Source organism: Garra rufa, chromosome 14, assembly GCF_049309525.1.
Source record: "Garra rufa chromosome 14, GarRuf1.0, whole genome shotgun sequence".
Taxonomy (NCBI): Eukaryota; Metazoa; Chordata; class Actinopteri; order Cypriniformes; family Cyprinidae; genus Garra; species Garra rufa.
This window is the reverse complement of record NC_133374.1, coordinates 32,183,364-32,210,622: the sequence shown is the minus strand read 5'-3', so window position 1 is coordinate 32,210,622 and position 27,259 is coordinate 32,183,364. Positions and strand designations below refer to the sequence as shown.

General features: G+C 35.3%; 1 protein-coding gene across 2 annotated transcripts; it reads left to right on the top strand.

The window, feature by feature from the left end:
- Positions 1–27,259, top strand: rtn2a (reticulon 2a). 2 transcript variants are annotated; one of them, XM_073818163.1, is made up of 10 exons: positions 1–146; positions 4,243–4,296; positions 6,642–7,130; positions 8,919–9,104; positions 18,791–18,998; positions 20,802–20,940; positions 23,533–23,602; positions 23,976–24,022; positions 26,406–26,464; positions 26,635–27,259. In XM_073818163.1, exons 1-10 carry the CDS (start codon positions 116–118, stop codon positions 26,708–26,710), a joined length of 1,359 nt encoding a protein of 452 aa, XP_073674264.1. In that variant the 5' UTR covers positions 1–115; the 3' UTR covers positions 26,711–27,259. The 2 variants fall into 2 exon arrangements, with proteins under 2 accessions (XP_073674264.1, XP_073674265.1); XM_073818164.1 differs by lacking the exons at positions 1–146; positions 4,243–4,296; positions 6,642–7,130; positions 8,919–9,104 and adding an exon at positions 14,421–14,536.

The window sequence follows — 27,259 nt, the reverse complement described above, 5'->3', positions numbered from 1 at the left end:
AGCACTGAGTGTGAGGGAGCTGAAAAGAGAGGGAGCGATCCAGCAGAGGAGTGCCACAGCGCGGAGGAGAGGGGGGACTCCAGACTGGATGGGCCCAGCAGTGCCTTGATGGAGCATGGGTCAGGTTTTAGGGTTCTCCCACTGCAGTAAGTCTCTCCTTTGTCTCTGTTTCTCTCTGTGTGCCGCCGACGTGTTCGTATTCTCTTGCTTTGTGTCTGATGCATCTTCCTGGCTGCTTGCTGGCTCCAGTACTTATTCACCCTTTTCTGTTTTGCTTGATTCTGCTGATGTTGCAGTGTGTACTAGCTCTGTACCTATGAATGCAGCATCTGTATGAGGGTTGTGCTGTTTACAAATGTATTTGAGGGGAGAACAATGGAGAAAAAGACAATTCTCATTAGTAATCATCTGGCATGGTTTAGTATAACAGTTGCTACAATTGGATTGTTTTTGTATAATTTATCCCATAGAATGTGAGTGTAAACATTAAATACTGCAAATATTACAGCAAATATTCTAGTTTATACAGAAAAACAATGTATTTTTTATTGTTATTAGTAGATTCTAGTATCTGTTCCTTGTGACGAGGATATTTGAAGGTGAATTGAATTGGTTCTATCTTTTAAATCGGAGGAAAAAAAGTATTTGTGAATAAAAATACAGTATACTCTTAAAAATAATGGTTCCAAAGGGTGTTTTTGCTGTGATGCCATAGAAGAACCATTTTTGGTTCCCCAAAGAACCTTTCAGTGAACAGTTCCTAATAGAACCAGTTTAAAGAACATTTAAAAAATCTTAAGAACATTTTTGGAATATAAAGAACCTTTTTTTTGCATTTGAAATGTTCCATAAATGCTCAAGATTCTTCATAGAACCACACTGTAAAAAGTGAACAGTTGGATCAACTTAAAAAAATTACTTCAATTGGTAACACCTAAAAAATTAAGTTTATTGAACTAAGATTATTATTAAGATTATTTAAGTGTGATTAACTTAATTTTTTTAGGTGTTACCAATTGAAGTAATTTTTTTAAGTTGATCCAACTGTTCACTTTTTACAGTGCAATGATGCCAATATAGAAACTGTATTATGGTGAACTTTAACCAAAGTAGACTAAACACAATTTTTTTCAACATTTTTGTATGTTTTTATAAGTGAATTTGATTAAAAAACATGTAAAAAAAGTTCCATTATTATCACACACACACACACACACACACACACACACACACACACACACACACACACACACACATATATATATATATATATATATATATATAAATTTTTAATATTTATATTTAAATAAATATTTTTTAAATTTTAAATTTTTAAAATATTTAAATTGTTGGATATAATGCAACTACTTCTATTGCATCTTCTATTAGATTACTATGAAATCCTCTTTTGGAATCTTTATTTTTAAATGTTATTTATTTAAGCACTAAACACATTTTTATATACCAGACATAAAATGCAACACTCATTTTTGTACAAAAACAGAGAGCTGAAAAGCAAACCTCTCACTTAAAGATCTGAAGAAAGCTTTGTTCCTCAGTTCAACTCATCCCATTGAGCAAAACATGAAATGGAGGCTCAGAAGCTTTTATCAGAGGTCTCTTTTATGGATGCCCATAATATTCAAATAGACATGAGCTGTCTAAGCCTGCTCCTCTTTGCAGTTTATTCTCAGAAGGAACTGTACACTTAAAGGGAAGGTCTGTATCACCAACAACACCTTTTGTTATGTTTTTATGTGGAATTTAAAGGCAACTTTCTGAGATAGTCAATACAACAGAGAAAATGATGTAAAAAGAATACAGGAAATAGTGTCTTGCTATGAAAACTATGAATACTAAGATAAAGTTCCATTCAGCCTCAGGCCATCCAAGATGAGGTGAGTTTGTTTCCTCATCAGAACTGATTTAGAGAGACTTTACAGACGCATTACCTCACTTGCTTACCAATGGATCCTCTGCAGTGAATGGGTGCCGTCAGAATGAGAGTGCAAACAGCTGATAAAAACATCACAATAATCCACAAATAATCCACACCACTCTAGTCCAACAGTTAACATCTTGTGAAGTGAAAAGCATCGTGCTTGTAGGAAACAAATAAACAAATCCAACAATAAGGCCTTTTAAAGTTCAAACCATTGCTTTTGCTAAATTATGACTTCTCTATCCATAATATTGCATTTTCCAGTAAAATGTTTGTCTCGTCTAAATCAGGAGAGAAGTATGCACAGGTCAAGTGCTATTTACAAGCAAAAACTGTTCTAAACAAATACTAGGGTGGATTTTGATGTGAGTGGACAACATGGGATGAACTTTTTCACTGGAGGAAGCGTTATTATGGATCATAGACTATAGTACTTTTGACCAGAAGCGATTTTAAAGTTAAAACGCCTTAATGATGAGTTTGTGTATTACAAACATGCATCTTTTCGACTCTCAAGATGTTAAACGAGTAGTTCACTTCACAAACTAAAATTTACAGATAATTTACTCACCCCCTTGTCATCCAAGATGTTTATGTCTTTCTTTCATCAGTCGTTTTCTGAGGAAACCATTACAGGATTTTTCAGTTTGAATGAGTTTGAACTTCTAAAATGCAGTTTTAATGCAGCTTCAAAGGGCTCTAAATGATCCCAGCCAAGGAAGAAGGGTCTTATCTAGTGAAACGATCTGTCATTTTTATGAATAAATTTATATTTGTACACGTTTTAACTACAAATGCTCGTCTTGTCTAGCTCTGCGTTGCGAATGCTTATTGTGTGCATTCCCGTTCAATACAATTAGGGTAGGTCAAACAACTCCCATCTAATTTTCTCCTCCAACTTTAAAATCTTCCTACATCGCTGCAGAACTACCGACCCCATGTTTACAGAGTGAACTAGCAAAAAAAGGTCAAACACTCTTTACAAAAAGGGTAAAACAGCCATGTAGAATGATTTTGAAGTTGGGGGAGTATGCATGCGCTTCACAGAGCTAGACAAGACGAGCATTTGCGGTTAAAAAGTGTATATAATTTATTTATGAAAATGACTGATCGTTTCACTAGATAAGACCCTTCTTCCTCAGCTCGGGTTGTTTAGAGCCCTTTGAAGCTGCATTTAAACTGCATTTTGGAAGTTTAAACTCCTGAAAAAAATCCTGAAATGCTTCCCTCAAAAAACAATTTCTTTACGACTGAAGAAAGAAAGACATGAGTATCTTGGATGACAAGGGGGTGAGTACATTATCTGTACATTTTTTGTTCTTGAAGTGAACTAATTCTTTAATGTAGGTATGTGGATTATTGTGATGTTTTATCAGCTGTTTGGACTCTCGTTCTGACGGCACCCATTTACTGCAGAGGATCAATTGAGGCGCAAGTGATGTAATGCCACTTAATGCCACACATTTCTCCAAATCTGGTCTGATAAAGAAACAAACGTATCTACATCATGGATGGCCTGAGAAATTGTCAGCAATTTTGTACTGTTTTTGTGTGTAGTATTTCTTTAACTTATTTTATGCTATAGAATTAGTTTCATATAAAGTTTACAAGCTGAATTAATTGCATGAGATAACACTTTCCCTCTTGCGAACCTAAAAGCATGAAAATGTTTTATATACACAATATTTAATAACAAAACTATATAGAGCGTTTAATATTTTTAGAACAACATGGCCAGTCATATATTTAAGTGTATTTAGTTTTACATTGATCATTTTTATACACTTCTGCATCATGGAAATACAGTAAAACCAAAATGTATTCAGACAGCTTCAACAATTTAAAAAATGGTAATATAATATGACAGTTAAACTGTGTCCGAACAAATTCATTTTGATAATGTCAGATAGCTTTGATAGAAAGGTATGTAACAAAACATGGTCAGGTCAAAGTGTCAAATCAAATTTTTGGTACCGAATGTTTATCAATTTTACTGGTTGTCCATTTTTGTTTAAAATATGTCACAGTTTACTTTATTTTGCTATCCTCTCTTACATAAATTAAATACAGCTTCCTGCACCCACTAGTAAAAAATATTTAAAATTATATCTGGTGTTTGAATAATTTTTAGTTTGACTGTAGTCAGATCACTGGACAATTTCAACATTTCACTTCAAATTGCTACAGAATTTTTGCTGTGTTCTTTGCTGACCAGTCAGTTGATGGAAATATATAAGGAATATGAACAATTTCAAGTTATTCCCTTAAAGTGAGCGTCATTCGTTGCTCTCTCGTTTCAGAGGAATTCGGAACAGTGAGCTCAACACCTGACTCCACTCCTCCCTGCTCAGATGGTAATATTTTCATATACAGTATGTTTACACATATTCAAATATAAGAGACCTTCAGTTATCTTTGCATGTTTTTCTGATATCCACATCTATTATAGCCCCTTAAAGCTACAGTTCACCCAAAAATGAAAATCACCCTCAAGCCATCCTAGATGTATATGACTTCCTTCTTCAGACGAATTGCATCAGAGTTATGGTAAAAAATATCCTGGCTCTTCTAAGCTTTATAATGGCAGTGAATGGGTGTTGAGATTTTGAAGTCCAATCAAGTGCATCCATCCATCATAAAAAGTACTCCACATGGCTCTGAATGTTAAAGGCCTTCTGAAGTATAGAAATGCATTTGTGAACGAAAAAAATATCTATATTCATTTTATTCTTTATAAACTGTAATATCTAGTCTCAGCTAACTGCTTTCCAGCGTAAGCTCTGGTAAGGATAAGCTAGTCTTGCTAGAACCAAGTTTTGTTTACAGCAAAGTAAAACCAGTCTCCTTATTTCGATTTAGTTTATATCGAAATCCGACATTTTTTGTGACTGGTGTTTTGTTTTGCTCTCTCCTCTGTGCTTTCATGTTCGTCACTTCTTATCGTCCTACGTCATCTGCTGGAACGCCACAAATTCAGATTTAGTCTTAGTCATAGTCTTTTGACTAAAATGCCATTTAGTTAGATCTGAACTGTTTTAGTTTTAGTCTCATTTTAGTCGACTAAATATCATAAGATTTTCGTCAACTAAATCTACAGTAGATTTAAATCTAATGGGTTTAGTTACAGTATATGGATTTATTAAGCATTTCTCTAAAATTAACAAACTCATTTCTGATTTGATATTAAGGTTTTATTTATTTTACAGATTTAACTGCGGTGACATGCAACATAAATGCAACATACTTGTCATAAAGAAACAAGAACATGCTCTTTTTTTCAATGAAATTAGGCTGCTGTCCCTTTAAAACCGAATGCATGGTTGCAATGTACTAATACACGTCCGATATTCTCAACTGTTTGCATAAATACTCATCAAAATGAACAATTCAACATCATTCATGAGACCCGAAAGAGTACTCGTGTACTGTGTGAGAGACCCTGCTTCGGCGTGTGTGCTCAGAAAACCGACCCGAATTAAGTTCTCTTTTGCATCGTCAATTTTATCCATATGTCTGCCCTTCTCTTACTCCCAGATATTGACGTTTTTGAACGTTTTATGACACATAAATGTTAGTTTATGCCGAGATTATTAAAAATGTTAGCAGATTCATTCTAAATGAATAATATCTGAGAAAATATATGAGTTACTTTTTTAAATAAGTAGGGCCAGTTACCTTTTCCCCCTCATTTATTGATTGAAAGCTCTCCTGACCCCATGTTGAGAGAAATTGGGAGTAATATGTTACTTCAGTTCTACAATAAATGTGAACATGCATTAATTCATCTCACTCACAAAAACAGATTCAGTATTCCTCAAAATGAATAAGGACAGTGAAATGCAACTCAGAACATGATGCAAACCTGTTATAATTAGATATGTTAAATAATACAAATATCCTTTATGTATTTAACCCCATTTGATTTAACAGTGTCTTTGCTGTTGACCTCTGATGATCCAACTGAACCATACTAATAAGCAAAACATACTCAAGATAAACTAACATTTCTTCTTCTTTTTTTATTGCTGAAGAGTGTTGAACTTTCTTCTTCTGCATTCAACTGTACAGATGTGAATTAACTTTTCCTTCAGCCTGAGGCTTTTGGTGTGAAAGGGTTTTTACTTTTGACAAAAATAGAATGTTTTATATTAAAAACGAACAGCAAGCCCTGCCCAGATTTAAAAAGTAACGCAAAAGTAATGTAACGCATTACTTTACATAAAAAGTAATTAGTTAACACAATATTTTAATGCATTACTTTTAAAAGTAACTTTTCCCAGCACTGTTCAAAATAAATATTTGTTTCGTTGTCATCTCGTTTTTGTCTGTGAAATAAATGTCGGTGACGAAAACTATGACCAAATATGGATATTTTTATTTCACAAACACACCAATTTACCTCAGAAGGCCTTTATTAACCACCCTGAGCCATGTGGAGAACTTTTTTTATAAAGGATGGACACGCTTTATTGGACTTCAAAATCTCAACACCCATTCACTGCCATTATAAAGCTTGGAATAGCCAGGACATTTTTTAATATAACTCTACTCTGATTGTTTTCGTCCGAAAGAAGGAAGTCGTATACAACTGGGATGGCTTGAGGGTGAGTAAATCATGGGGTAATTTTTATTTTTGGGTGAACTATCTCTTTAAATGCCATCATATGCATAACCCTAAACATACACAATTTTTCCTCAGGTGGAAACGAGGAGTCCGACTTCCCAGAACTGCAGACGGCCAGGGAATGGTCTGACGATGATGAAGGCCTGGAGAGTGATGACGCATGTCTTAGCAGCTCTTCCATATGGGGCACGCCACGTCAGAACTCCTTTGAGCTCACTTTCTCCTACATTGCCTTCGCTGAGAGCGATGGCTCATCGCGGAGAGACTTGGGGCGCCGCAGGACCGGTGGGAGGGGCAGCCGCGGTTCACTGCACCGCATGGATACTCTGGAGACCCAGGGACCTCCGGACTCCCCTGCTGTGGAGTGGGACCCTCATGCCTTCTTGACTGTAGAAGGGGAGGGAGATGCGGAGGAGGAGAGCCTGCAGTGGACTCTAGAGCCACAGACTCACAGGGTGGAGGAGTTTCAGGATAAAGACACAGGGATATGGGAAGCGACGGAGGAGATCTCAGGCATCCAAACACACAACTTAACATGCAGTCATCAAGATGAGCAAATAACAGGTGCTGATGTGTTTACTATTGTGTGCAAATAAAAACAAATATGTTTGTTTGCATGTGTGCATGATGGATTTTACAATAGCTATGAAAGCAGCAGACACTGACCTGATGCATATCTAATGGCCAGAAAATCATAGAGACTTTGGAGGTCGGGTCTTTTGTCTTTGGCCAGTTAGAAACCACACTGAAAACCCATAGACATGCTAAAACCCCATTAAAACAACCCCCACCTCACATTCAGCAACCACTTTAGTATATCTTCATACTATAGAAATGAAACTTGGATATATTTTAGAGTAGTCAATGTGCCGCTTGTATAGCAGTATAGATTAACTGTCTGAAAATAACTCAACATACAGCCATTATTGCCAAAATAGCTGGCAACAAAAGTGAGTACACCCTAAGTGATAACAGGAGTATGCAAAGCCACATGTCCTATTCATCATGTTTATGTTTTTGTCTGCTTGACAGGACCATACAGAGTTGTGTATCTTGTATTAGAGCAGTTAAAATTAGGTGCTTTAAGTACAATTCTAGCATACTGACCACTGGATGTTCAACATGGCATCTCATGGCAAAAAAACTGTCTGGGAGGATAGAATTGTTACTCTCCACAAAGATGGCCAAGGCTATTAGAGGTTCAGTAACATCCTGAAACCGAGTTACACTACAGTGGTCAGGGTCATATAGAGGTTTTCCAAGATGGGTTCCATTGGGAACAGGCCTTGCAAAGGTCGATCAACGAAGTTGAGCACTCGTTCTGTGCATCAGGTGCAGAACCTGGCTTCAAAAAACAGATGCATGAGTGCTGCCAGCATTGCTTTAAAGGTTGCAGAAGTAGAAGGTCAGCTTGTCAGTGCTCTGACCATACGCCGCACACTGCAACAAGTTGGTTTGCATAGGCGTCATCCCAGAAGGAAGCCTCTTCTGAAGCTGGCTCACAAGAAATCCCGCAAACAGTTTGCTGAAGACAACCTGTCCAAGAGCATGAATTACTGGAACCATGTCCTGTGGTCTGATGAGGCTATAAGATAAACTTGTTTGGTTCAGATGGTGTCCAGCATGTGTGGCGATGCCCTGGTGAGGAGTACCTACAGTCAAGCTGCATAAATGCTGCTGGTACTGGGAAGCTGTAGTTCATTGAGGGAAACATGGATTCCATTATGTACTGTACATTCGGAAGCAGAACATGATGCCCTCCCTCCAGAAACTAGGCCGAACGGCAGTTTTTTCAACATGATAACGATCCTAAACACACCACCAAGATGACAACTGCCTTGCTGAGGAAGCTGAAGGTGAAGGTGATGGGGCGGCCAAGTATGTCTCCAGACCTGAACCCTATTAAGCACCTGTGGGGCATCCTCAAGCATAAGGTGGAGAAGCAAGATGTATTTTACGTCCAGTAGCTCCGTGAGGAGTGGAAGAGGATCCCAGCAACAACCTGTGCAGCTCTGGTCAATTCCATGGCCAGGATGATTAAGGCAGTGCCAGATAACAATGGTATTGACACTATATATCGACACTTTGGACAAGTTCACTTAGGGTGTACTCACTTTTGTTGCCAGCTATTTTGACAATAATGGCTGTATGTTGCGTTATTTTTAGAGGACAGTAAATCTATATTGCTATACAAGCTGCACATTGACTACTCTAAAATATGTCCAAGTTTAATTTCTATAGTATTGCCCCTGTACTCACTTTTATGACACACTGTAATGTTCATTCATCATTTGCATAGAATCAGTGTCATAGAGATTATCTCATGTGATTAATTGTGAATTATGTCGGCAGTACCACAGCTTCATGGGTCAGACCCTACTGTTGCCATGGAAACCACCGCCACCCCGCAGAAGGTGGAGCCGTCACAAACAACGCCTCCTGCCATTGGACTAAACACTCAGGAAGAACAGCTCTGTAAGCAGTGGTACTCCACTCTCAACTTATCAGAGGGGCCAACGGTTCGCATCCAGATAGCAGGTTAGACATCACATCCCATCTTTACAATCAATTATCTGCTCCCTGTTTCTCCAGGACTGCTATGAATGCCATATTCTTTAAAGCCTGGTTTTCAGACAGCACTTCATCAGTCAATATGTCAATATGTAAAACAGATCCTAGGGATATGGTTTCTCTCGTTCACGAGAAGCACAGGCTTCCCACATGTTAACGCAAGTGTTCGCATTTTATTGGAGAATACGGTTTCCATCGCCATGGTAACACACTCCAGGGGCCGAACTATAATGGGCTGATGCCACTGAGTGAATTCCTGGCCAGTCTGTCTTCATTATTCAACACAGAGCAGTAAAAGCAGAGTCATGCTGCCTGTATGTGCTGTATGGGTCAGAGCCATTATGGTTGGCATGTGCTTCCAGCGTGGAGGTTAGAAAGGCGGTGGCAAAAATGGATTCTGAAGAATGTTGTTGTACTGAAGAGTATTGACTGAGAGCCATATTTGTCTAAAGCAGAGAAAATTCATGTTAGCAGTATTAGAAATTGCCATCAGGCAGAGCAACAGATGTTCACAATATCAATAACACATCACAGTAATCAGGAGCAGAAAAAGATGGATATTAAAAACAAACTGCACAATGAATCTATTTATTCACTGTATTTATTCAAGTAACCTCATACATGTTTTGTTTCTACAATGTAGTCTCAAATATTGTAGGGAAAACAGCTTAATTGTTCTTCGCAGAAAAACACACAATGAAGGGGTGGGGAAAAAGGAAAGTAATAATAAAATACAATATTTAAAAAAAAAAAGAAGGTTATAAATATAAAGAAGGTTAAAACAAACTGTAACACACATTCAAGATAAATGTTTCAAGGATTTTTAGGTATCTTTACTGGAATACATCTCAAAAAGAATTTCTTAAAAAAAAATAGCTCACCCAAAAATTAAAATTCTGTTATGTTTACACATTCCAAACCTTCTCTAAAAATCTTCCAACAAATCTTTGGCAGGAAAAAAAAAAAAAAGAAAGAAATAATTGAAAAAAAGTTTCACAGTGTTTTTTTTTTTTTTATTATTAAATATGTAAATTTCAATTCTTTAATTCTGCATTTTTTGGATTAATTGATAAATATTAATTAAAAACATTATTTTTTCAAATAAAACCAATTCTATACTAAATTAAAAAGTATTTATCAGTATAAAAGTATTTTACTGTTTTTTAATTTAATTAAATTTGAAAAAAATTGCAAAATATTTCACTGTGTTTTTTTAATTCTGTAAATTTCAGTTGTGCAAATTTTAGTTTTAAATACTAATATTATTCATAACACTATTTTGAATAAGAATAATTCTAAATTAAATTAAAAAAAATTATATATATATATATATATATATATATATATATATATTAAAAATAAGGTACTTTACTTTTTAGTAGTTTTTAGAACCCCAAAAACCTTTAGAACCTACAGAAATATTAAAATATATATTTAAAATATTTGAAATGTGATATTTTTAAAGTTTTACATTTGTTTTAGCAATTATGTAGATTTCAATTATGCATTTTTTGTTTTAATTAATAAATACTAATAAATACAATTATTTTGAAATAAAAGCAATTCTAAACTAAATTTAAAAAGTGTGTATTTAGAAGTATGTAAGTATTTTACTATTTAGTAGTTTTTAATTTAATAATTGATTATATTATTTTAATTTATAATTTGATTTATAATTAAAATAATAATATATATAATAAATTAATTGTTCCTAATTGTTCTCCACAGAAAAGAAAATATTGAGATATATTTTTTTTAAATATTTGACATTTGATATTTTAAACGTTTTACAATGTTTTTATCAATTATGTAAATTTGTATTATTATTTTAATTTTTTAATTTGAAATTAAATATGAAATTATATTATATTTATTGAATTCTATATATATATATATAATAATTCTAAACTAAATAAAAAATAGAAATAAAGATAAAAATAAAGTATTTTACTTTTGAATAGTTTTAATTAATTTAATTTAATTATTTAAAAAGACCACCAAACAAAACTTTATAACCCCACAAATATTACAATGTATATTTATTTGATTTTTTTTTTAAGAATTTGAAAAAAGTTTCACATTGTTTTTGTTTGTTTGTTTGTTTTTCATGCAACAAAAGTATTTACACGTAAAACCTGTGCCCAATCTTTGGCCTTAAACTAAAATCCATAATCTGAAATTCTGAGAAGCATCCTGTTGTAGGCATTGCTTAAACAACAAACCAATGAAAATGTGCAATTTGGAAAGAAAAAAAGAAAAAGAGGATAGAATTATAATATTCTGTAAAAAAATTACATTATATTATATATAGAGGGGGGTCTACAGTGATGGGCAAGCTACTTGGAAAATGTAGTGAGCTAAGCTAACAGTTACTCTTCATTAAATGAAGCTTAACTACACTAAAGCTACAGCCTTGGGTAATGTAGCAAGCTAAGCTACAGCATCATGGCAAAAGTAGTTCACTACATCTAAGCTATTTTTTAAAATTTCATTTTTCTATTGAACCAACATCATACCAAGTCAATGCTCTCTCAGTGATCAATTAAATTGTCAGTCATACAGGCATACAAGTTCAGTTTAATTGTTTATTTAACCACTCTTCCAAACCAATTTGGCAAAAAAAATCTGTATCATGTACAGGCCTGGATTTATCTCATATTTTGGGGGGTTGAATTCTTTCTTGAAAAAAATAAAAACAAAAAAAGCAAATGGCACCAGTTTCACAATATTAAACGAATAAAACAGGGAAAACACAAAATTTGTAAATAAAATAATTGTATACATATTATTGAATAACATAGTCTATATATGAATGGGTGTTCGTCAACTGATTGCATGTCGTCAGAGTTTACAGTGTTGACAGCTTCGTAAAAAAATAGCCTAATGGAAGCGCTGTAGATTTGTTGTATATAGCTACTAAAATATGACAGACCGCACAAAAACAGCACTTTAATTTGTTTGAACAAAGATAGTGATTGATTTCATGAACACAGGAGCCTGTTTTTTTTTTAATTGTCAGAATCTATAGTACATAACAAATACAAAAATAAAAACAAATCACAAACTTTTGCAGTCAAGACTGTGAATAAAAGACAAGTGTGGAATGTAAGCCAGATTTGGCCCAGAGCCTGTTACTATCTGGGAAGCAAAGCTAAATTCTATTGTAAATTTGTTAACTGACAGTAAGAATATATAACCGAGTCAAGCGGCTATTTTCGTTTGCAGAAGGTAAAACACATTAATGTAAATTGTAAGTCTTTGAGAGGAAAAATTAAACCGACAGGTCACAGCGGCTAGGCCTATAAGTCACATTTTATTATATTCTGAAATAAACAGGCCTACAGTGTAATGTTTTGACATTATTTCCCTCACTCCACAACAAATCCTTTAACTTTAATCTTATTCAGAACAGAACAATGATGAAATAAATAAATAAATACATTTGCCTAAACAATCCAAACCAAATTAAATGTGAAACTGAAAGTAGTTGGGCTTATGTAGACTACCTCTCTTGCCACAAATACAAATGTTTCCATATCTGCAATGTATTTGAAGCAAAATTATTATGCATTGGGTAAGCTTTGTACTTCATGCACGTCGATGGAAAATATCACGATGAGCAAAAATGTGCCACGGGACCGGTGGTCACGCTGAACTGCACGTAATACACACTATTTAAATTGACTAATGTAACTTTTGGGTGACTGTTTTATTTTTCAAATGTGTGCGCGTAAGACACCAGCGCGATCAAACAGCTGAATATCATATTCTGTCATGTTGGTCATAGTAAAGGCATAATTCACTACTGCAAAGTCCAAAGCAGTTTGAAGTATTAAGAATATTAGCAAAGATTATTATAATTCGTTTAGACTAGAACACGGTTTCATTCTTATTTTGCTATGGAACCTGGTCGTTTTATGTTTGTTTGTTTTTACTAACGAACCGAAACATTTTGCCTTTCGCCATGAATTTGACACCCACCCTCTGCCCATCTTGTACTTCTGAGTTTGAGATCTTCTCAGAGCACTAGCCTGCTTCAAAGACTAAAATCAAGGCGCCCATCATTAGTTCTAATACTACGTTTTGCATTGCAGATTATACAGTTTTCTGTTGCTATGTGGGCGCTCAGTTTTTTTCTGACATTTAGCTAAAATATCGACAACAAAAGTCTCGACAACAAGTGTTGTCTTTTCTTTTCTCATCTCCTCGAATGCAAAAAAAACATTAGCCTTTATAAATACAGTGCTGTGTTATAAATACAGAAAACATGTACTTTCAATCAACACTTCTTTATTTACCTCAAGTCTGCAAACACGCTGAGATGCTTCAAACTGCGCGCCGCGCTTCATTGACGAGAGAGGCGGGAGGAATAATACGGTTTGACTGACAGTTTGATGAGCCAATGGCGTCACGAGGTTTAGTGGCGGTGGCGTCGCTTACTGACCCAGGATCAGTGATCCGTAGCAGTTATATTTCCGATTTGAGCTTAAAGTATAGAACAATATATAGCTTGTAGCTTTTGTTGACGCTACCGCGTTACTTGATCAAAATAATAGCTTAGCTACTGAAAAGCTATTTGATTCAGAAAACAGCGACGCTACCACCACGCTACTGAGAAATGTAGTTAAGCTAGTAGCGTCACTACTTGTAGCGACGCTACTGCCCAACACTGGGGGTCTATTATGCATGATTATCATTTCAATGAAAGGGTGTTTGTACATTGCCTTAGATTACTCTTCTTCATAACAGTAGTTGTAGAATTGTGATGTCTAGTATATGTGACCCTGGACTACAAAACCAGTCATAAGTAGCACGGGTATATTTGTAGCAATAGCCAAAAATACATTGTATGGGTCAAAGTGACCGATTTTTCTTTTATGCCAAAAATCATTAGGATATTAAGTAATGTTCCATGAAGATTTTTTTTGTAATTTTTTTCTACAGTAAATATATCAAAACCTAATTTTTGATTGGTAATATGCATTGCTAAGAGCTTCATTTGTACAACTTTAAAGGCGATTTTCTCAGTGTTTAGATTTTTTTGCACCCTCAGATTCCAGATTTTCAATAGTTGTGTCTTGGCCAAATATTGTGCCAAAAAAGTACCCTTATGACTGGTTTTGTGGTCCAGGGTCACATATATAGTGTTTATATTTGCTATTACAGGTAGCTGTACAGTATGTACAGTGTATTTGTGCATGAGTCAGTCTAACTGTCTCTGTCTTCTTTAATGGGGCGGGCACAATTGTGCAGATTTATTTTTGGGTTGTTGGGCCGGGGGGCTGCTGACAGAGCAGACCCAGCCAAAAACAGCTTGAGGGGTTTTCAGAGAAGATCAGGGACGTAGACACAGGCGAGAGAGGGATCGGCCCATGAAGACTACAAAATGACCAGTAAAGGTGAGGAAGCAGGAAATACACCAAAACTAGGGCTTTCAGAATATGATCATCTGCAAAAAGGACTATTTTAGCTGAGAAAGCTTAGAGACGTGGCTTAGGTGAACTTTTATTCCTGTATAAACCACATAGCAAAGAGTTGAGAGTTTAATCTTATGCTGTCACATGAGTTGAGTCTATTGTTTTTACTGTTTTTAATTACTAAGCGAGAGATGTGTAGTATCTCATGATCTGAGGCAAAGTTTGTGTAGGAGATGGAGAATGAATGAAAACCTAGAAGCTGTAATTCTATAACACATAATCTAGTGTTATTCAGTTTTTATTTACTTTATATTTGATTGCTTCTTAGATCTCTAAAATTGGTTAAATCCAGCATTCGCTAGTCAAATATTATATTATAGATACTAACGTTACATAGCTGTGCTAGTTTCATATATCTCTTGTAACTGTTTATCTCTAGTATCTTTCTTCAGCTAAAATCAATATTTCATTATCTATTCTTTTTATTTGGTAGCTGTGTAATAAGACAATGTGGTCAGACATTACCACAAAATTAGGAAACTACTTTAAAATGTCATTAGCTTTGCATTTGTTTATATTGCCTGAGCTGAGCAAGCTTGCTAAAGCTAACTGCGTCAAATAAGTCAGCTGAACCACCTGGCTTCACAATAGACAGTTTTGTCTAAAGCTAGATCCTTGTTATACATTACGTTTAGGTTATAAATAGTCCATCCACCTGCTGCTAGGTCCACCATTCAGAGTCGCACAGCAGGCATGAATGGCATTAGCGCTGAGGTAATTCTGAATGGATTAGCCACGGTATTAGCCTGTAAGCTACTGCTTTGCTTATACGAGTCCCTTTAGATGGAGTACAGAATGTTTTCGTAGTGAATAAAACTCTTTATAGCACTTGTGATTGAGAAGTAAAGCTGTTTTCGTTACTGAGAGTCTAGGAGCGTAAGTTATGTACAGTTCTTGAAGTCGTGAGACTATTGATAGGCAATGGGATACAGGTTGAGTGCTGTCAGCAGGTGCTTTAAGAGACCACTTTAAATTCTTAGTTTCTCTTCCTTCTTACACTGACTAAAAATAGCCCAAAAGACTCCTTGCAGTTTGTCTCCCTGTCATCGATAGCTTAAACCAACCCACTGACTACTTACTGACTACCATAGCCTCAACGTTTCTATCCTTTCTTAAAAGTTTGGGTTCACGTTTACTGCATTTACTTTGATTCTTACAGTGCTTGCAAAGCATCACTGTTTTAGTTTTCCTCGTTGTAACATTTCATGTTGGCATTTGTTAAAAAATAGAGTTCTAAACAAAGGTGTGGGAGGAGCTAGTTAATCTAATCTTACCAATCGTTATGCAAGGATATAACCTATAAACAGCTGCTTACATCACTAGCATGTCACCTCATCTGCTGCTTATATTTGTTCATTCATTTTTTTGTATTATGTTATCATCAAATTCTATTTACTTTTCTGTGAACTTTATATTTTAAGATTTAAGATTCTGTTCAAAGGTTTGTCTCCATCTTTTCTCTCTCTCTCTCTATAACAATCTGGTTCACAAAGTAAAATTCATTTTTAATGATAACTTCTAAAACCTTATTTTTTAAATAATCATGTTTAATTCCTTGTGGAAAAACTACATTACCCATAATTCCACAGACAAATCTCCTCTGTAATAGTTGCATATGAGTCCCTCAGTTGTCCTCAGTGTGAAAAGATGGATCTCAAAATCATACAGTAATTGTTGGAAAGGGTTCAAATACACACAAATGCTGAAAAACCAAATAATTTGTGGGACCTGAAGGATTTTTCTGAGGGCAAATAAGGGAATCATGAACAACTATCACTAAATAAAAAAATAAAAAACACAGCTGTGGATCATTCAGGTAACAACACAGTATTAAGAATCGAGTGTATGTAAACTAGATTGTTCTTTGATAGCATATGCTTTTAACCTGCAATTTTTCAATACATTTTTTTAAATAATCATGTTTAATAGTGGAATTCCTGGTGGAAAACTACATTACCCATAATTACACAGACAAATCTCCACCAGTCTGAGAACAGAATCAAGCAGATCATGCCAAAATAACACTTAATCAAGCACTGTGGAATGACATGATAGTCAATCAACTATTTGTGTTATGTATATATATGTAAATTTTGCAATAAACCTAAAATATATTTTTCTATTCACAGTTGAAGTCAAACGTTTATATACACCCTGCAGAATCTGCAAAATGTTAATTATTTTACCAAAACAAGAGGGATTATACAAAATGCATGTTTTTTATTTAGTACTGACCTGAATAAGATACAGTATTTTACATAAAAGATATTTACATATAGTCCACAAGAGAAAACAATAGTTGAATTTATAAAAATGACCCTGTTCAAAAGTTTACGTCCCCTTAATTCTTAATACTGTTTTGTTACCTGAATGTTGTTTTTTTTGTTTGGTTTTGTTTAGTAATAGTTGTTCATGAGTCTCTTCTTTGTCCTGAACAGTTAAACTGCCTGCTGTTCAGGAGAAAAAATCATTCAGGTCCCCCAAATTCTTTGGTTTTTCAACATTTTTTGTGTAATTGTTGGAAAGGGTTCAAATACACAAAAATGCTGAAAAAGGATTTTGCTGAAGAACAGCAGAAAATAAAAAACACAGCTGTGTATTATTAAGGTATAACAAAACAGTATTAATAATCAAGCGAATGTAAACTTTTGAACGGGGTTATTTTTATAAATTCAACTATTATTTTCTCTTGTGGACTATATGTGAACATTTTTTATGTAAAATCTCTTATTCAGGTCAGTACTAAATAAAAAAAAAAACACGCATTTTGTATGATCCCTCTTATTTTGGTAAAATAATTAACATTTGCAGATTCTGCAAGGTGTATATAAACTTTTGACCTCAACTGTACATATTAAACATCTTCAGATCAATATTTTTACATTATCCATCATTTTTTTATTTTGATTATGTCATTTGCAATGCTTCTTCCATTGTATTGGAGTTGTTTTCATTATTAAAGTCGTAAGTACGCACCTTTTTGTCCGATTTCCGATACATTTTTGCTTCAAATCATTGTTTGTAATGTTGCGATTCACATAATTTGTAACTGATTTGTTTTTTTAATACTTTAATACTTTAAAACCTTTAATATTCTGAAACCAATGCTGCTGAAACAGTGGGCAAGGACACCATCCTTTAGTTTCTATCAGCCACTCTTTGCCCTACCTCATCCTTAACCTTAATGATATAGGTTGATAAGGATGTTGTTTAAGACCCCAGAGTTAAGCCTAACCTTAAGATCTGATTGGTTGATCTGAATGTTGTTTCAGGTCCATCACGGATGCTGATTCAAGAGCATGTCCCGCTTGAGCAAATCACATTAAGCTTCTCATCCATTTCATTAGAGGTGCTCTCAAAACCCCAATCCTAAGTATTAAACTTTGGCACGAATCCCACACGTTCGTGATTTAGGCATAAATAATATCTTAAAGGGATAGTTCACCCATAAATGAAAACTACCTCATGATTTACTCACCCTCAAGCCATCATAGGTGTATACAATACATCATACGAATACAATCTGAGTTATATTAAGAAATGTCCTTCCAAGACATTTTTCTTTACAAATCCTCGTTTTGTACTTCTAATGTGTGACGCCACTCTTTCGTGAACACGACAGTTTAGCGGAAGCTAGAAATTACTGTTTATGAAGTTTTATATGGATATTATTCTTACACAAACACATCGATTCCACTCAAGAGGCCTTTATTAAACCCTGGAGCCATGTGGAGCACTTTTTATGATGGAATTACGCACTTTATTTTGCTTCAAAATCTCAACACCCGTTCACTGCCACTATAAAGCTTGAAAGAGCCAGGACATTTTTAAAGATAACTCCGATTATATTCATCTGAAAGAAGAAAGTCATATACACCTCAGATGGTTTGAGGTTGAGTAAATCATGGAGCAGTTTTCATTTTTGAGTGAACTATCCGTTTAAATCAAGTAGCTTGTTGAGGAGAAACCTGCTACTATGTTTCTATATAACATTGTGAGAGTACACTGGAGTATTTTGAGAACATTGAAGGAGTAAAACCATGTCAGAGACTATTTATGCAACCACAAAGCAACACCCTGGAAACCACCCACAACCCTTTACCATTGAAGATTTGTTTGTCCACCACAGTTCAGAGTAGGAAACCCAACACCTTTTCTGTTTCTCGATCCATGCAGTAATGGACCTGATCTACTGGAAGGATATGGAGCGGACGGGGATGGTGCTCACAGGGCTGGTGGTGGGGCTGCTGTCCCTGTTCCAGCTGAGCATCATCACTGTGGTGTCCACACTCTCCCTGGCCGTCATGTGCTTCACCATCTCAGTCAGAATCTACTACAAACTGCTGCATGTGCTCCAGCTGGGAGATGGAGTTAACCCTTTCCAGTGAGTATCTAACCTCTTCTCCAGTCTTCTTCAGATTTATGTAGCTGATTCCAGATATTTTCTAAACATATTCTCACCTTCTCACCTACAATCAGACCATAACACACCATGAGCAGAGCATTTGGTACAGTGAGGGAAAAATTATTTGATACCCTGCTGATTTTGTACATTTGCCCACTGACAAAGAAATGATCGGTCTATAATTTTAATGGTAGGTTTATTTGAACAATGAGAGACAGAATAACAAACAACAAAAAATCCAGAAAAACGCATTTCAAAGAAGATATAAATTGATTTGCATTTTATTGAGTGAAATAAGTATTTGACCCCTTCACAAAACATGACTTAGTACTTGGTGGCAAACCCCTTGTTGGCAATCACAGAGGTCAGACGTTTCTTGTAATTGACCACCAGGTTTGCACACATCTCAGGAGGGATTTTGTCCCACTCCTCTTTGCAGATCCTCTCCAAGTCATTAACGTTTCGAGGCTGACGTTTGGCAATTTGAACCTTCAGCTTCCTCCACAGATTTTCTATAGGATTAAGGTCTGGAGACTGGCTAGGCCACTCCAGGACCTTAATGTGCTTCTTCTAGAGCCACTCCTTTGTTGCTTTGGTCGTGTGTTTTGGGTCATTGTCATGCTGCTGGAATACCCATCCACGACCCATTTTCAATACCCTGGCTGAGGTTCTCACCCAAGATTTGACAGTACATGGCCCTGCCCATCGTCCCTTTGATGTGGTGCAGTTGTCCTGTCCTCTTAGCAGAAAAACACCCCCAAAGCATAATGTTTTCACGTCCATCTTTGATGGTGGGGATCTTGTTCTTGGGGTCAAAGGCAGCATTCCTCCTCCTCCAAACACGGCGAGTTGAGTTGATGCCAAAAAGCTTGATTTTGGTAACATCTGACCACAACACTTTCACCCAGTTCTCCTCTGAATCATTCAGATGTTCACTGGCAAACTTTAGATGGGCCTGTGCATGTGCTTTCTTGAACAGGGGGACCTTGAGGGTGTTGCAGGATTTCAGTCCTTCACGGCGTAGTGTGTTACCAATTGTTTTCTTGGTGACTATTGTTCCAGCTGCCTTGAGATCATTGACAAGATCCTCCCGTGTAGTTCTGGGCTGATTCCTCACCGTTCTCATGATCATTGAAACTCCACAAGATGAGATCTTGCATGGAGCCCCAGATCAAGAGAGATGGACAGTTATTTTGTGTTTCTTCCATATGCGAATAATCACACCAACTGTTGTCACCTTCTCACCAAGCTGCTTGGCGATGGTCTAGTAGCCTGTTCCAGCCTTGTGTAGGTCTACAATCTTGTCCCTGACATCCTTGGACAGCTCTTTGTTCTTGGCCATGGTGGAGAGTTTGGAATCTGATTGATTGATTGCTTCTGTGGACAGGTGTCTTTTATACAGGTAACAAGCTGAGATTAAGAGCACTCCTTTTAATCTGCATAAAAGACACCTGGGAGCCAGAAATCTTGCTGATTGAGTGTTTCTGTCTCTCACTGTTCAAATAAATATACCATTAAAATTATAGACTGATCATTTCTTTGTCAGTGGGCAAACGTACAAAATCAGCAGGGGGTTAACAAATTTTTTCCCTCACTGTACAAGTGCCATTTCAATTTTCCATTTTTTCTGTATGATTTTAAACATTATATCAACTGTCTTTAAGTGATAGTAAATTGATAAATGTGTTTTTTTTTAATACCAAAAACTGCACAAAACTCTACTATGTACATTAAATGTCAGTGTGTAAGGCTGTGTCTCATCATTGCATCATTGTACTGCAGATCATATCTAGAGTTGGACATCAGTTTAAGTGGGGAAGAGGCTCAGCACTACATGCAGAAGGCCTTTGTGCTGTCCTGCTCTGCTGTCGACACATTGAGGAACCTCATCTTTGTGGGCAACCTGTTCAACTCACTCAAGGTGAGGCAACTGATAATCCTGTATAAAATTAATTTATCTTAACACTCATATCCAACCTGATCTCATGACAAAAACGTACTGTGGAAACTTTTTCGCAAGACACGAAATACGTACCGCAATGTATGTTTCGTGAAATATTCGATGTGAAAGTGGCGCTAAAAGAGTGTTCGTATTTTTCAACTCAGAACAGTTAAAAATACATAGTGTACGTTTTATGTGATGTTGGTTTTGTATGTGTCACCGCAGTTCAGACTTGAAATATCCGTTAGGTGGCACTATAACTTTAATGCTCCGTTACGTTTTAAAATAACGTACCATGTGCACTACACCTAAACCTACCGATAGTATGATCAAAAGTGAATGTGATGTAAAAACACAATCGCAAGCATGCCATTTTAGCTTGTTTTTCGATCTCTCATCTTCCAGCTCTTTCATCATGAGTCACGTTTTTCACAGGATTCGTACCCAAGGATTCCGCAGCCTAAGTCCAATTCCGTGTTCGTCCAGAAAGCGAAACATATGAAGCTGTAATAACTGTGTACGAAAACGATTACAAGTGCTCACTGTTTAACCGCTTTATAGTGTTCATTTCTGTTGGAAACTGCAGTGATTTGTACTTATTGGTACGTAATTTGCGTCTTGTGAAAAAGTTCCTACAGGTACGTTTTGTCATGAGATCAGGTAGCTCATATCCTAAACCTGTGTGCTAAATCAATTAAATATATTCCACACTAATGAAAAAGAATTGCTTCTCTCTCTGTGAAAAAACCTCTCTCTTTCAAGATGCATCACATTGCTTGCACAAATTCACATTTCTAGTTTTGTTTCATTTCATTCCTGTCATAAGAGTTTCTTTTCAGTTCTTCTTTTTTCAGCCTGCTTCTAGTTATTAAATTCTCGTCTCATCTTTTTTGGTCTCCTCTCATATTCAGCACTTGAATGTGGCTTTTATGGCTTTAGTTCATCATCCCCCTGAGACCCAAAAAAAGATTTGTATATATAATATTTTGAGAAAACCCTTAGAAACACATTATAATGAGAAACACCCTTGAAATGTTTCATAACAAGTACTCATATTTCATAAGAATGTGGTTATTTTTTTTCCCAGTGGGAAGAAACCATCTAATTTCTTTTTGCTTGTTTGTTTACATGGAAATAAATCTAAGTATACATCAAATACTAATGATAATTCCATTTCTTTCCATGTCATTCATAAATCCAAGGATGTTTGCATAACCACTGGCAATTAAAAAGGTCCTCTACAAAGGACAAAAATGATTTTCATTATTTCAGGCCTCTCAGCTGTGCACTTAAAATAATGCCACTCACAGCTGTCACTCTAATTACACTCAAGGCCTCCCACATGAAATACTTCTGACAGTGTTTTGAGATGTATTTTCAGGCATGTGTGGTCCATATGAGACTTGACATGGAGTGTGCCCTAGGCACTATGCTACAAAATTACAGAATCTGTAATATTCTGCATAATTATTATATTTTAGTGTTTGAAGAAATGTTTGAGTTTATACTTAGATCTCTGATGTTTGGTTGCAGACTTGGGTCTTTTGCTCAGGTAATAAAAAAAAAATCGCCCTTCTCCTCCCTAACTCCGCATGTCTAATTCTGCTTTATATGCTTTAAAAAATATAGTTTTTATAAAATAAAATAATACAATAAAATAAACATTGTGAACGCATTGTGAAGAGTTGTCCTGAAATTATGTCTAAAAGATAGAGTGATAGAGATATCTCTTTAAGTGTCTTTTTTTAAACATTTTCTGATTTTGTAAATGCATTTTTATTTCCACTGTGAGCTAAATCCTAATAAATCCAGTTCTCAAGTTGTTTTTATGTCTTCAATTATAATGTCATAAATACAGTGATGAATTAGTATAGTGGAGGAGCAGTTATTTAAAAGTGACCTAACTTTTTCAGTTAGCACTGCAAAGTCTTCAGTTGAAACTCTTAATAGCCCTCAGGTTTCGGGGTGTCACAGAGTCACACTATGACCTGTGTGGAATGTGACATGGGACACATGTGGTCTTATGTAGTATGAGATGGAAGGATTACAAGAGGGTCTTGTCCTAAGTGCGGTTTCCAGTTTCAGACTTGGGGACTAGAAAGTCCACACTGAGAGATGTAAGAGGGAATGTTTTCTCTATGGGCCTGAAGCACAGTGTTAGATAATCTCAGCTGTGGATGTTGGGTTTGACAGAATGCTGAAGTGGTGTGATGAATCAGATTTGTCTTTTCTGTACACTGGTTTGTACACTCTTTAAAATAAAGGTGCTTCACGATGCCATAGAAGAACCTTTTTGTCTAAATGGTTCCATAAAGAACCTTTAACATCTGAAGAACCTTTCTGTTTCACAAAAGGTTCTTAATGGCAAATAAGGTTCTTCAGATTATATAAAGGTAAGCAAGAAATGGTTCTTTAAAGAACCTTTGACTGAATGGTTCTTTGTGGAACCAAAAATGGTTCTTCTATGGCATTGCTAGAAGAACCTTCTGAAGCACCTTTATTTTTAAAAGGTGTATACGCAAACATTTACTGTAGGAATTGAATAATTAAATATTTGTTTGTTGTTCCCAGTTCTTGTTGCTGATGTATCTGGTCACGTTCCTGGGAAACCTCTGCAATGGCCTTACCTTGCTCATCATCGGTATGATGTCCAACTTAATTTTTTTGTTTTAATTAATCTACCGTACAGTGGTCTTAAAAATATTTTGACATTTTTGTGCCTATTACATTACATTTATTATTAATGTTCCACTAACATTTGACATAAATTGAAGATTGTGTTATCTAACTGTTTAATTTTTATGTTATTTAATGCAAAGGCACAGTTTTTACATAAATTGACCAGTGACCACATTTGAAGTGTCTGCAGATGTTCTAAGGCCAGTGCATATCATTAGCCCTGTAAATCAAAATGTGAAACCTAAAAGGTTAGACATATATTATGGTGCTTTATGAGTGCTTTATGGCACTTTTTTAACTAGTTTGTTCTCCTCTTTTCATCATGTGCTGTTCAGGTGTGATTGCTGTCTTCTCTGTCCCTCTATTTTACACAAGGCACCAGGTAACACAATCTCTGTGGTCTGTCTAATAACAGTGACATCTCATCCATATTCTTTATGTATTTCTCAGTTTACTTAAGTCAGACATATTTTATATTCAAATAAGCCTATAATGACTGGATATAAGAAGAAACACTGTTTACAAATGTAAAATGTGAATACCATAATGCGAGACATAGGCATTGGGGATCATCTGTAATTAAATCTGGAAACTATTTTCGTGGATCTGCCACCTCATACTTTTATTATGACGTTATTTTGAATCTCTCTTTCTGAAAATGTGTAGTATGATACTAATAACACATACCATACTAATAATAATGCAGTGCCATACAAGTAGTGCATATGCTAATTGTTTTTCACAGATTGTCTTCCCCATATCTGTATCTATAATATCTAATCTGCACTTTACATACACCTTGCAGAATCTGCAAAATGTTAATTATTTTATCAAAATAAGAGGGATCATACAAAATGCATGTTATTGTTTATTTAGTACTGACCTGAGTAAGATATTTCACATATTAAAAGATGTTTACATATAGTCCACACGAGAAAATAATAGTTGAATTTATAAAAATGAAAAAGTTCAAAAGTTTACATACTCTTATTCATATTCTTCATACTCTACTCATTAGGGCTGTCAATTGATTAATCGCGATTAATCGCATCCAAAAAAGTTGTTGTTTACATAAAATATGTGTGTGTGCTGTGTATATTTAATATGTATATATAAATACACACATATGCATGGATGTATTTAAGAAAAATGTTATGTTTATATATTAAATATATTTATATATAATATTAATTATATGAATAAAAATGTATTTCACAATAAATATAAAAAATATTCTATTCTAAGTATATACTGTATGTGTGTGTATTTATATATACATAATAAATATGCACAGTACACACACATATATTATGTAAACAACAACTTTTATTTTGGATGCGATTAATCGCGATTAATCGTTTGACAGCACTACTACTCATATTATTCTTAATACTGTGATCATACTGAATGTTTCACAGCTGTGTTTTTTGTTTTGTTTAGTGATTGTTTATGAGTCCCTTGTTTGTCCTGAACAGTTAAACTGCCCACTGTTCTTCAGAAAAATCCTTCAGGATCCACAAATTCTTTGATTTTTCAGCATTTTTGTGTATTTGGACCCTTTCAAACAATGACTGTATGTTTTTGAGATCCATCTTTTCACACTGAGGACAACTGAGGGACTCATATGCAACTGTTACAGAAGGTTCAAGCGCTCACTGATGCTCCAGAAGGAAAAAACTATACATTAAGAGCCGGAGGGTGAAAACTTTTGAACCGAATGAAGATGTGTATTTTTATTTTTTTATTTTTTTTTTGCCTAAATATAATTTTTTTTTTCATTTAGTACTGCCCTTCAGAAGCTAAAGAAGATACTTTAATGTTTACCAGAAAACAAAATAAGTTAAATTTACCCATATCTTCTAATTTCAAAAGTTTTCACCCCTCACCCCTTAATGCATTGTGCTTCCTTCAGAAGGGACAAACAAGAAACTCATGAGCAACTATCACTAAAAAACAAACAAACAAACAAAAAACTCAGCTGTGGAGTGGCATTTTTATAAATTCAGCTATGATTTTCTCTTGTGAACTATATGGGATCGTCTTTTATGTGAATATCTTATTCAGGTCATTACTAAATAAAAATAACATGAATTTTGTTACGATCCCTTTTGTTTTAGTAAAATAAGATTCTGCAAAATGTTGACTTTTCTGATAAGGTGTAACTTTTGACCTCAGCTGTAATTTTTCTCAGCAAATATTGTAAAGTCCATTCATTTTAGTTTTTAATCGACAGCCCTAGACTGAAAAATTACTCTGAAGCCAATTTCACTCAGAAATTGCTAATAAATTTCAAAAATAGTTATAAAGAATCACTGATTTAAACATTAAATTCTGAAGTAGAAATTCTGAAGTAATATTTTCTTGTAAAACATACTCATATAATATTTGTTTTATTGGTAACACTCATTAATGTATTAACATGAACAAACAATGAATAACACATTTATTACACTATCTGTTCATGTTTATTAATGTTAGTTAATAAAAAAAAAACAGTTGTTCATTGTTTGTTCATGTTAGTCCACAGTTCATTAAGTAATGTTAAACACAACTTTTGGTTTAATGGTATAATGCATTAGTAAATGTTGAAATTAATATTAACTAAGATTAATGAATGCTAGATGTATTGTTAATTCTTAGTTCATGTTAACTAAAGTAGTTAACTAATGAAACCTTATTGTAAAGTGTTACCATTTTATTTACAACCCTACAACAAGTGTTGTTAACACATCTATTGCAGCTCATGTAATTCTCTTTATTTACAGGACAAAGTGGACAGCTGCTTTGTAGCAGTGCAAGCCCGTATTGACAACATAAAGGACTTGTGAGTATAGCGCCATCTGCTGCGAGCAGTGATTTCTATTTTCCTTTCATATCACAGCTTCAGCATGACTCATGATATTTATAAACTATCATAACAGTTTATCAGATAGTTCGAACCATGATAGAGCACCAATGATACTTTACTCTCATCATTTTTTGTCTGTTGAACAGCTTTTATCGCCTGGCCCAGGGTGGCGGACCACCCCCGGACCCCACTCCTGGTGGAGCTAAACCCAAAGCCCATTGAGACACCTCACAGAGGAGAAGGAGCTACATGCTGTCACTCAAAAAATGTCTTAATTAGCAGTTTGTGCTCAGAGTCCCGCCTCTGCAGCAGTGGGGGAGGGGCTAATGGCACAGGGCCTTATATAGAAGGAGATACGGATTTAAAGGAGGACCATGCAAAGAACAATCTTGGATGGAAATCAAAGGCTTTGGAATTCTGAGAAGTCAAAGACACGTTTTCATTTCCACATTTCAGTGTCAGTATGAGTGTATGAATGAAACACAGACCACTAAGAAACTTGAGCCGCCACTACAATAACAGCCCCTTGAGAGTTATCTGAATAAACATGGATGACTTCAATGAAGTAACAGCAGTGAAAATGAGAAAGGGAGCTTTCTGAATACAGTTCGCCTGCCAGAAACGTAACGCAGGACCAGTTTCCAAACGGGGTTTTTACTTCTGACAGTCTCAAAATAACTCATTGTGTTGGTGTGTGTGTGTGTATGCGTGGGCAGCTTAAGCCTGTTAACGTACCTAAGAGCTATTAAAACCACAATGTTATTTTCTTTT